The sequence below is a fragment of the Rhipicephalus sanguineus genome, chromosome 4 (assembly GCF_013339695.2).
Source record: "Rhipicephalus sanguineus isolate Rsan-2018 chromosome 4, BIME_Rsan_1.4, whole genome shotgun sequence".
NCBI classification, from domain to species: Eukaryota; Metazoa; Arthropoda; class Arachnida; order Ixodida; family Ixodidae; genus Rhipicephalus; species Rhipicephalus sanguineus.
This window is the reverse complement of record NC_051179.1, coordinates 29,010,560-29,022,742: the sequence shown is the minus strand read 5'-3', so window position 1 is coordinate 29,022,742 and position 12,183 is coordinate 29,010,560. Positions and strand designations below refer to the sequence as shown.

At 46.8% G+C, this 12,183-nt stretch overlaps 1 protein-coding gene across 2 annotated transcripts in view; it reads left to right on the top strand.

Moving 5' to 3' along the window:
* The window catches only part of LOC119389699 (dorsal-ventral patterning protein Sog), a 252,839-nt gene that overhangs the window by 95,961 nt on the left and 144,695 nt on the right, over positions 1-12,183 (top strand). For both annotated transcript variants that reach the window (XM_049414523.1, XM_049414522.1), the window contains exon 2: positions 10,690-10,793. In XM_049414523.1, coding sequence (XP_049270480.1) covers positions 10,690-10,793 — 104 coding nt within the window. The remainder of the gene's footprint in view (positions 1-10,689; positions 10,794-12,183) is intronic.

The window sequence follows — 12,183 nt, the reverse complement described above, 5'->3', positions numbered from 1 at the left end:
TGATTATAACATTTTTGTTTCTGTGTGTCCTGTCCGTTGCGCTGCGCTGACTGCACTAGCGCGAATGTGTATGCGTGCGACGTCACTGATGGTTTTTAAGCCGCATCCTGTCTCATACGGGCTAGACACCCGGTGTTTCAGTCCAGATGGCGAGGAGGAAGGTAAACAAATGCTAATACGCACTTAACGAGAGACGGGCCAGCCGTTCGTGACCGTTCTCCTTATATCCAACGCCAAGAAAGAGACCTTCGTTGTGAGCGTGCTGTAGCGTCCGCGATAAAAACCGCAGCGACAGTTGTTGTGGACGCGCGGTGGACCCTTATCTCTGCAGAGGCCGTTATGAGGTCGCGCGCAGTCTTGGGTATACTAATACGGCAGGTCTGGAAAGACGCGACTAGAGAGAAGGCAGGATGCATTGTGTATGTGACACCTGACTGGCACCGTCGGTCGGCAGATATGCGCGAGGCGTTTCCTGCAGAGATAAGAGTCGGCTGCACTGCATCTCGAGGTTTGCATTGTCGGCGCATCCTCTGGGGAGGTTTCTGCATTCTCAAAGCAAGGTCAGCGATAAGATTATGCCGTATGCTAAGCGTTCCTGCTAAGAAGACATAGACCGTTGACACGGTTTGGACGCTGAGGGAAACACTGCTATATAAGAAAGTGTCACTGCGATGTCGACGAAAGCCTTACATGCCTCATCAAACGTGAAAAGTGACCGTCCGCAGCGTCAGTGTCAATGCGAGTGATCCAGGAAACAATCATAGCATGATGACGTCGCCCATTGTCATCATCATGACGTCACAGGTCGGCTATGTATATGACATCATCACAACGTCATATAACGTGACGCCGCATGATGACGTCATCACACACATCGTTGCTTGGTCAAAGGTGGGCCGATCCCGGAGGCAATGCAAAACCACGTGAGGTGAAGGAAGCTTCGAATGCCTCCGATCTCCGAGGCAGTGCGAAACCACGTTTGGTGCAGAAAGCTCTCGGAAGGGGACGGGGGACGGGAGTTGGGGGACGCGGATCAATGAAATCGACTCAGAAGAAAGAGAATAACAAGATGATGGCTTTCGCGTTCGTTGTCATCTTAGGCAACTGCATGAGGAACCATGTGAATGTTTTTTTTTGTGCTTGTCTTGTTTGTTTGCTGTTCATCTTTTATTCACAAAAAAAATTTATTTTCCCCGAATATCGCGAACCGCATACGTACTGGCGAATCAGCAAACACGGACATTATGAAACAGAGTTTACGAAACCAAAGAACTTACGAAACAAAGGCGTCCTCAATAATGTGCATGGTTTTCTGCAGTCCTTCCAGAAGCCCTCACGCAATGCCCAGAGTAGTCAATCTTCGCAGTTCTATTAATATTAACACGGTCACCTGACTAAAGATATGTAACAAGTGAAAAACCGTCGCTACGACGCCGCGGATTCGTAGAAAGCCACCGCAGCATAGCAGCCGACGAGCAGTTGTCCTACGTAAAGGTGTAAATCGATGGTGCGTCATGGCAGGAGAACTAATCGGTCTGCTTCCTTATGATCGGTCTACTTTTCTTCAATTGTTTTAATTTTATGCGTCATGTCTTTTTGTGGGGAGAGCTTACCGCTCTCCCTACAGAGTGCGTATATAGTACTTCTAAATCGTCGACCATTTTTTCTAATCCCCTCCCACACACCCCACCGTTTATTAATGTACCCGACTTTTATTATGAAAGTGGCGTCAGCATCCGTATTTAGTTCAGACGCACCTTTCTGGAATACGGAGCCTCCGTTCACATAACGCTCTTAATAAGGCTTCTCAGACAGCCAGTTCTCTTTTGGCCCCTTGTTGCGTGAGTCTCCGATTTTCCTTGCCGCCACTTTCGTCCTCAAGAGTTTGCTTCCGGTACTGCATCGACGGCAATCGAATGAGATAAAGAAAAAGAGGTGAATGAGATAGGGAGAAAGGAGGTGGTTTCCCCAAATCTTCTTCCCATGCTGCCGACGTGTTGTCGGGTCACTCCGTGTTGTTTCCAAGCACCGCTTGCCCACCCTTCCAATGTGTACACCACGTGCCATCGTTGTTTGCTCAGCTCGTTAGCCGAGTTTCAGGCCGCCTACTGCCGACAAAGACAGCAGGAACAAATAAAGACGTGAGGGGGGTTGAGAAGGGGGGAGGGGGGACGCAAGAATGGATGGAGAGGAAAAACAAAGAAAGAAAATCATGGAAAGAGAGACAGAGAAAGAAGAGGAGGTCGGGTGTGTGCGTTTTATGGCTCCTTCTCTCTCTCTCACCCCCTCTCCCTCTTTTCTCCTCGTCTCGCCAACGCTGACCTTTGTCTCTGATGTTTTCTCGCGCCCATTCTTCAATCTCTCTCTCGCTCTCTTTTCTTTTATCGCTCTCGCGTATTCGCTCTATCGGCACATAACGCCCCGCTATTGCGATGACGCCGAAAAAAAAAATCAAGAACGAATAAAGAAAGAATGAAATGAAACGGAATGAAAGGAGCATGCGAAAAAAACAACGCCTCCTCATAACGGCGTGGTCGTAAACGCAGCAATAGCTCGGAATGAGCTGCGAGGCATGGATCCCTTCGCACGCAGCGGGCAGAGAGCTTAGGAGTGTTGTCCCCCGTTTAGAAGTTTTCATTCTCTCTCAATTTCTTTCCTTTTCCCGGCGCTCGTATTTTATATCCAGCGTTTTACGAGCGTTATTAGATCCTCCCACTTTCGTTATCGGAGCCACTTTTAGGGCCCCAGCTGCTCGGTAGCTGGGATAAAAAAGAAAGCCAAGATGTGGGCGGGGCTAAGCACACACCCTCATTCTCGTTTTGGAGGTCGTGGAGAAGGCAGAGGGCAGCGAGGGGGGGGGGGGGGGGGTCATGCCAGATCAGGGCGCATGCGAGCATGGCCTGGGGTGTGTAGAATCCTACGTCATAATTTTTTCCGCCATATTGGCTTTTGTTTCTCTTTATGGGTCTTTCGCATTGTTCATTCCGTTCGCGCTTTTTTTTTCTATTCGAGCAATTCCCGAGGAAAATGGCCATATCCGAGTCGCCTTAAAAGAGCGTAGTCGTACACTTTTGACGGAGGGCCTGCCTAAAAAACCAGCCGCTGCTCGCGGATCTCGGCGTCCGCCCGAGTTTTATGTATTAATGCATGCGGTATATTAATGCCCCGATATCCGTTCCATTCTTCCCCGGGGCCGAGACATTATTGTGAGTGCGACGTATAGTAAATGAGATGTGAGGGAATAGCGAGAGAGAAAGAGAGGAAATCCTCGAAGAAAAACTAAACCTGGCAGTTATGTTCCGCATGAACTGGCTTTTGATGAAAGCCAAGCGTTTTGGTGATTTGAAACGATCCTGTTTTTCTTTGTGTTGTTGTTTACATCTTATATATATATGTGGAAGACCACGCTGAAGTCGATCTTTACTTCGGCTTTCGAGTTGTATGTCGCTTGATCTTACTGTTGCTTGTTGTTTTTACTGATATGCAGGGGCATTGTAGTCAGACCGTTATGCCAGGCTTTTCATCTGGAAAAGCAAAAAAAAAAAAAGACAGAGAAAGAATGAGTAGAAGAAAGAAATGGATAATGCGGCGTTGCACGTGTGCGAACGCTCCTGCAAACAGTCGTCGTCGTGCGGAAGTAGTTGTCTTAGTGTGTTTTTTTCTGCAAGTACATGACATGTTAAAAGGAAAGTTATCGCTGCTCAGCGGGACTGTACTGCTGGTAATCGTGGTCACACGTAAACATCGTTACGATTATGACTATGTTCACTGGACGTGACAATTATGGCAACAACCATATGAGCTTCTGACTTTCTGATCCAGAAACACCACGAAGGACAAGGGCAAGAGAGGCTACAGACACTTCGCGCTGTTTCTGTATTAACTATGGATAACCAACATGCCCAGGATACCCTTGCTAACTTGCGGCCTGAATAGACAGCAATGCGCCGCAGAGAAGCCTATCTTAGAGTATGACAGAAAAAGAAAAGAACGTTCCTCGGGTAGTTATCCCAGGTTGTACTTTACCTATTCGACATGCGTTCGCATTATGCTCAAAGGTTGTTCTTGTTTCAGCAACAAACATTGCATTAAAGTGTTAAGGATTTAATAAAAAAGGAAGAAACGCTAGGATATGAGTCGAATATTTCTGAGGAGAACACTTATCGAGTGCGAAGACAAATGCTTAATAAAGTATATATGTATTGTGTTAAAGCGTTGCCGTAAGAGCCCGCAGTTTCAACAAAAGCCAACGCAAGCCCAACTGTTAGCCAGTTTATGGAACGAGTAAACAGGGTAGGCTTCGCATAAACTATACACCTCTTTCGAAAAGAATTAATGTCCCGCTGCAAGTTTCGTCATGATTATAATTTTTTTTTTGTGATTGCTCGAATGTCCAGCTCCTTTACACCACTAGAGATTTTTTCCGCCAGTACCGGTGTTCCAAATGGCTTTCCTTATGTTAACCGCAAGAAAACTTCAGAAACCGTCGTTTGATTCTTAGAAAAGTTTTGCATTAAAAAAAAAAAAAAAAACTTCGCCACTGCCACAAGTGCGCCGCGGAAGCGGCACCTCAACAGCGATCTAGTTGAGGCTATGCGGGCGTCTGAATGGGCACAATCATCTATAATACCGGATAGTACGTCTTTTCCCTCTCTCTCTCTCTCTTCCACATCGCCCGCATAGAAACCTTCGCGTAGTACCTTCGCGTGACGGCGTCTTTCGAACTGAGAAGCTCCACAACACAGTGGGTCGTCATGCTCTTTCTCGGCGGCGGCCATTCTCGTTTTATCGCCGTTTTCGTAGCCGCCACGCGCGCGCTCTGACAGCGGGTCGTTTCGACGTCGTGATTTATTATGCATGTGGCGGCTGTTCCTCCTTGTTGCTCGATCGGCGGGCTGCAGGACGAGGTTCGAATAGATGTATTTCGTGGTGAAGGATCTATCTATCTATCTATCTATCTATCTATCTATCTATCTATCTATCTATCTATCTATCTATCTATCTATCTATCTATCTATCTATCTATCTATCTATCTATCTATCTATCTATCTATCTATCTATCTATCTATCTATCTATCTATCTATCTATCTATCTGTCTGTCTGTCTGTCTGTCTGTCTGTCTGTCTGTCTATCTATCTATCTATCTATCTATCTATCTATCTATCTATCCATCTATCCATCTATCCATCTATCCATCTATCTATCTATCTATCTATCTATCTATCTATCTATCTATCTATCTATCTATCTATCTATCTATCTATCCATCTATCCATCTATCCATCTATCCATCTATCCATCTATCTATCTATCTATCTATCTATCTATCTATCTATCTATCTATCTATCTATCTATAATCCGGGCGCCATTATGGAATCCGAGTACATGACGTGATTCGGTGATATCGACTAAAGCCCTCCATATGCGCTTTCCTTGAGGAGCATAGAAATAAAATCAACAAAGGAAACAAGATATTAAGAGACGCAATTCTTCGTTTCCTGTGAATCAAAGGTTAATGTTGGCATTTTGATCACTATTTAAATCATTAAGACGCCAATCCTAATCCAACATGGGTCAAGATTCCAACGTGGCTAGAATATCATTCATGAGGTCACTATTAAGCGAAAGCTTGTGCAAAGTGTTAACGAGGAAACCGGCCATGTGTTCAAAAATGTTCCTCTGACCAGTCAAGCTTCCGCAGTTCAACTACGTACTCAGAAATGCTGAAGCATTTTGAAGATGCAGCGCGTATACGGTGCAACGCAGACGAGTTAATAGCAGTGGTCGTGTTTAGTAACAGCGGTAAGCCCTTTCTCGTAAATATTAGGCGCAGTTACACGGCGGTTGCTTGAACGGGTTGCTACTACGATCAAAGTACCGGCAGTCAAACGGGAAAACGGGAGCCACTGACCGTTCTGCTACACGCGGTCGTTTGCGTTAAGAAGCTCGTTGCGTGAGCGGCGTTTATGAGCGCACGCGCAGTTTGTTCCGGCAATAAAAACCGCCGACACGGACGCACTTGCCGAACGAGCGTACAAGTTGTAAACGCTATACTTGGCAGCTCAATTGTGCTTCCGTAAAGCTGCGCAGCCGTAAAACGCGATCGCGGCGACATCCTTCAACTGCGGTCGCTCATGAAATCAGGAAAACTCGAGCTTGCTGCTAACCGTGCAGCCGAGAGGGCTACTGCATACTTAGCGTACGGTGTGTGCATCGCTGCATTGAATCACATCGTTGTCGGTAATTAGGAGCAAATGAATGGCTAGCAAGGGACACTAAAGACAAAAACGATTTCTCTCGTATTAGTAAATTACTCTTTCACAATTCTAAAATCCCCACGCTTGTCGCGAGAAGACGCTTGGTAAGCGAGAAAACATGCAAAAAGAAAATGCGGGTGGCCAGGCCACCTTGAAATACCCGCACCAATCGCCGTGACGTAATACATTTTGACGGCGTCTTCGAGGGCCTACGTAGATTTTAATTAGTCAAAATTAAGTAAATTGTGTGCTTAGGACCATAGATTTAACATATCAAATTTAAATGAATTTTGTTGAGCCAATAGGCCAAAATACGAAAAATTCACTTTGAAATCCGTGACGTCACGCGCGGAGATTTCGGCGCGAAATTTAAAAATGAAACTATGACATCAACAATAATAATAATTGTTGGGGTTTAACGATATGATTACGAGGGACGCCGTAGCGGAGGGCTCCGGAAATCTCGACCACCTGGGATTATTTAACGAGCGAAACCTTGACATTGATTTTCTCCTCCATTAATACGTCTATGATGGTGAAATTACGACATTAGTATTTTCAGAGTACGATTTACCAATCTAAACCGATTTATTGTTTCACGTTAGTGGCCCTTTAAAAGCGTCTTGGTGTATCGTGTTTTATCGAAAATGTCGTCCTCACTCTCACCTTTCAATCGAGGATCTACGTACAATGTAATAGACACAGCAGCAGTAATATAAATCCCCACAGACTTGCTGCGATTGCACGGTCAAAGGTGCCCCTCTTTTATTAAAAAAAAAAAAAGCGCACGGAATCATTGTATGCGAACCGTGTACAGTTCAAGTTACAGAGAACACGTTGCAAAGAACGTTTTCGTTTTATTTTGTTACCGTTTTTACAGAGTAGGCGTTCAACTAACCGACAACATACCTGAATGATTATCTCTAGTGCAAAGGTACAACGTGCCAACTAAAGACCACATTTGGCTATGAGAGTACGTTAAGTACACAAGCGAATACAAAAGACATACATGACATACATACATACATACATGACAAACGCACAGAGTCACTTTTATGAGTGCCGTGCGTTCTACGTGTTACTTTTGTGCCACATTAAAACGTTTCTTTGCTCACATACTAGCAACGTGCTTCAATCTCAACCTGGGATCAGCTGTTAAGGATACATAGTAGTCTTATTTACGCGCCTTGCACCAGCAAGATGGCGCTATACGGTACTTTTACCTAGACGGCGTGCCCGGCACTGGCCGATAGGGATGCGAATAAATTGGGATCACTTTCCGCGTGCCAGCGTGCCATGCTTCATCGCTCGTGTAATCGCTACACACCTACGTTTGCCAAGCTCGCGTTTAGCGGTGTTCGCGCTTCCTATTCACACCGTAAACGCGCCCAAGTCATGCGGAGCGCGCGAACTTAGAACTTCTGGCATTGGAAGCTCTTACCTTGTAATAAGCAATCTGAAGTGCCTGTGTGTCGCGTATACCTCCAGTTTTCCCTTCACCGTCCGCTAGGCTGTGTGTTCTGGCGCGCTACTGTCAACTGTGGAAAGCTGAGCTCAAGGTGCCTACAGAAGATTTTACATTCGACACATGAGTGCCGCCACATTGGGTTGTTAAACGAATTTTTTTTATTTAATTTTGTATATCGCGAAAGGGATTATTAAGGTCATGAAACGTCCACTATTATTGATTTAGTTGATCTGCATACGTAGATACACAAGGACAGAGAGAATAGAGAGGCACAACGCCTGCCTACTCTTTCGGGAGGAGGGAAGAGGAAGATAGGAGGAGAGAAAGAGGAAAGACACCAACTCAACCGTTTTCATGCGTTTGCGTCCTTAGTAGCACTGTTCATTTAGTTGTTATAGGTACAAACGACATGGCTAGAGCCCAGTATGGTAGCACTGAAACTAGTCCACAAAATAGTCTATGCAAAGCAGTGACATAGCCAGTATATTTTTTTCTGATTTTCTTTAGGGTGGGAGGGTTGTACCACCCTTTATGCATGTTCGTGCGTGTGTTTGGGTGTGTGTGTGTGTGTATATTACGCAAGCAAAGTTGAAATTTTTTGGGGGGAAGGGGAGGTTCGAATCCCTCCCCGCTGGCTACGCCAGTGATGCGAACGCATTGCCAAGTCAATGCGACGGCGAGATGTTTCGTCACACGGAAAGCGATCCCGCGTGACTACTGTTTGCCAAACAGCTCGTGAGAGCCGGGAGCGAACACGAGCGCCCGTCGCGCCAGGCAGCCGGGCGCCGGCACTGGATCCCTCTTCGCGAGCGTTTGCGGAGGTCAAGGTGCCTGAGTGAGCGAGCGGGGCGAAGGACGTCGAACGTCCTTCTCCGCTTACCGAAATCGAAGAAAGCGAAGCCGTGAAGAACGCTCACTGACGCCGCAACGGCGCCGACGTATAGCAGAGAGAGAGAGAGAGCGAGGCGATCGCAGAAGAGCAGCATCTGCAGCCGCAGATGGGGAGGTCTTGTTACAGGGAATGCTTCCAGAGAGGCTAGCAACGCGAGGAACGCCAATGCACACGGTGTGCTGCTGCCGGTGAACGGCTTTCTATTTATTTTCTTCTCTTTTTGCCGTTTAGCGATATACGACTTCGGCGTGCTGTACGCGCTCAGGCTTTCTGGCGGGATTCTGGGCGATGCCCAAGGTTTTCGGCGATCACCTAGCTGAGCCAGCGGAAGTCATTTCTTCGTTTCTTTTTTGTTTTTTTCTACGCTGGGAAAGGAAAGCGCAGAGCAAACGCGAAGATGTGCGCGGCGACTGGCATATAACGAGTGCGAAATGTCGAACAAGCGTCTGAAGCTGAAACCAATGTTCTACAACGTAGTAATTGCGTTCCTTCGTTGCCTCAGTTGCTTATGTACCATTAACCCAACAAACAAACAAACAAACAAACAAACAAACAAACAAACAAACAAACAAACAAACAAACAAACAAACAAACAAACAAACAAACAAACAAACAAACAAACAAACAAACACAACGTACGAGTATCATCTTCGTAGAGCCTAAATGAAAACGTCTGTACAGATGGTCTAAGAGAAACTATTAAGCTGACACGTTCCGAAGATGGTTTCACGGATTTGTGATTGCCTCATAGTGGCAGCTTTTGTCGCGATCAATCCCCTCATAAAGGTTCCATAAACGAAGCACATCAGCGCTTACTGCTCATTATTAGCGATCCGTGGCAAACGCGAGTGTAAGGGCATCGGCATTGGTGCCAGCGCTCGGGGAACTCAAACACGCTTAAGGTTTCAGCCGTGAGAAAAGAACAGCCGTTTTGTTGTAAGCAGAGATAGGCAATGTTTTGTTGACTGCAGCGGAGTCACATTGCGTGTGCCACGCCAACCCCACAACACTCGTGCCTCTAGCTATCCCCCTCCAGCTTGGCATGTGTGTGTGCGTGTGTGTGTGTGTGCGCGCGCGCGCGTTTGGGAGGGGGGGGGGAGGTACTTCGATGACCACTGCGAACTTCGAGGTTTCTCACACCATGAATGTTGTCATTCTACGCGAGACGTTGAGGGCGGAGCGTTCAATAACCCTGGCCGTTCTCGACGCGAGGCTTAGCTTTGCCGTCCTGTTCGCGCTCAGACGTAATGACCGCGTTGGCATCCACCGCGGCCGCATTCTCAAGCTACTAGTATTTCAGCATACGGATGGGATGAATGCTGGGACCAAGACACGGAGTGCACTTGATACTCCTGAGCATGGCACCGTATATACTGTGTTCTGTTTGACGTTATGAAGATCTTGGGTCCAAAGTGTCGTGATGCGGTCGCTTTCCGGCAAGACGTGTTCGTAGTCAATGTTTAGCCACTCGATACATGGGATAGCCACGTCATTCATCGCCACAGGGGTGCGCGCAAGGGAGAGGGGGGAGGGGGGTATGCTCCTCCTAATACCTCGTCTTTTCATCGTCGTAATTCTGATCGTAAGGGCCTGAAGAGAGGCGGTCGGGAGGAGAATTGCGCTGCGGTGAAACTCTACTGCACTGCATTACCTGTTCCCATGACTTGTGCACCTTTCCACAAGCGACTGAGTGTTTACAGAAGCAGTGATCAAGAATAAATACGCCGGCGATTTCATATCGTGGTTTTTGGACGTTGAACCCTAGATAATATTATTAATACGCCGGCGATTGTGTGTGTACATGATGCTCATTTCTTTTTATTTCTTTTCCTGTTCGTTTGTAGATTCGATACAGATTTCAGGATGCAGGCTTAAACGCAGCCTACCTTCCCATGTTTTCACGTCTAAATAAAAAAAAAACAACGAATGGGTATGAGTTGAATATATCCATTGTATTATGCCCTTATGTGTTGGTGGAGAGTAATCATCTTCGACGTGGTTTCCGCACTGCAGTTTCTTTCTTTTTTTCTAATCCGCGCTGACTGCGATACCCCTTTCTCAATTCGCAGATTGCCAGTTTGGAAACCTGACGTACGAGCTGGAGGAACGATGGCGTCCCGACCTGGGTCCACCTTTCGGCGTGCTCTATTGCGTTCGCTGTGAGTGCACTCCTGTGAGTACAAGACGCACGACTCATTTCTGACTGTTGCGCACGTGGTCGTTCCCGACATGCACTTGTTTTCCGTATGCTCATCGTGAATACAAGGGGGCCGACCATAGGCGTGTGTAGAGGTGAGGGGGGGGGAGGGGGCGTGAAGGGTAACGTTGCTAAGTATACAGTTCTTCGAATGCAAGATCAGAGGTCCTTGTCCTACATTATCGCCAAAACCCAGCTCATAAACACACTGGTGTCAATGTCGATAGGTGCACGCGCCATGCGAAAGTTTACTTTCAAGTCAAAATAAAATATCAGCCTTTCGTGAGCTTCACACTTGCTGAGAGCCGTCTCCGTATTCGGAAGATTTGTATGTCATAGTAAATTCAGCTTCGAAACTTTGAGTCAGCACCCCTTCAAGAGCAGCCAGAACCCAGATCAGGACGGGTATTTGGTAATCAAGCGAAAATGTTGAACGCTTTTCAGAAGCAAATGAAACAAAGAAACATAGGAACAAAACGAACAAGGGTTTTTTTTTTTTTTTTCGGGAAAACTGGGAACCGAAAGTGTTGTGCCTCCGGACAATAGCGTTCGTTCGGAAATTTGATGGCGGCAGTGTCGGCTGCCACGTGAGTGTAGGCTCGAAGCGAAGAGAGTGCAAGCGATAGGAGAAGGTTGCGTTGCCGGAGCAGTGTTTGAACAAGACGGCAGCGGCAGCTGCCGTCTTTCTTTGTCGCTATATCGGTACGGTAGCTTCGCTTGCTTCTTCGGCGCCTTGTGTGTGATTCTACAGTGCTGGAGATAGTTGAAGCACACGCACGCACCTACGCACACACGCACACACACACGCGCACGCACAAGAAACGTAAAACAAAGCTGAAGGCAAGAGAAGCGAAAGCGAAAATGAACAATGGAAAACGAAGGGACAAAGAAAAAGCGAGTGAGGGCAACGTATACAGTAAGGGGCGATGTTCAACCTTTCTTTCCTGTCAGAAAGTGACGTGATTTGGTTTTCAAATCGGGCAGCGGACGGGAGTTTCGACGACGAGACCGATATGCGGCGAAGAGTCGCTGCCATTTGCCGCGCTTTTTATTTACCCTTTTTTTCCCGCCATTCCATTCCCCGACCAACCTTTTCTTTGGAGGCACATGGCAGGAAGAGAAGCGCTTTCCCGGGATTTCATCCCTGTCCTTCGACACAGCGCCAGTCACTCGGGACCTTCTTTTTTCTATGCTTATTTACTTTCTTTCTTTCCTATTTTTTACATTATAACGTTCTCGCTCCTTTTACAGCCTTTTACAGCCTTTTGTGCTTTTTTTTTTAAAATTCCAGATATTACGGTCGTACACACGTCTCTGTCGTGTGTCCTCCAACTCCGCATTCGATAAGTTTCTGTGTTACCAAGTA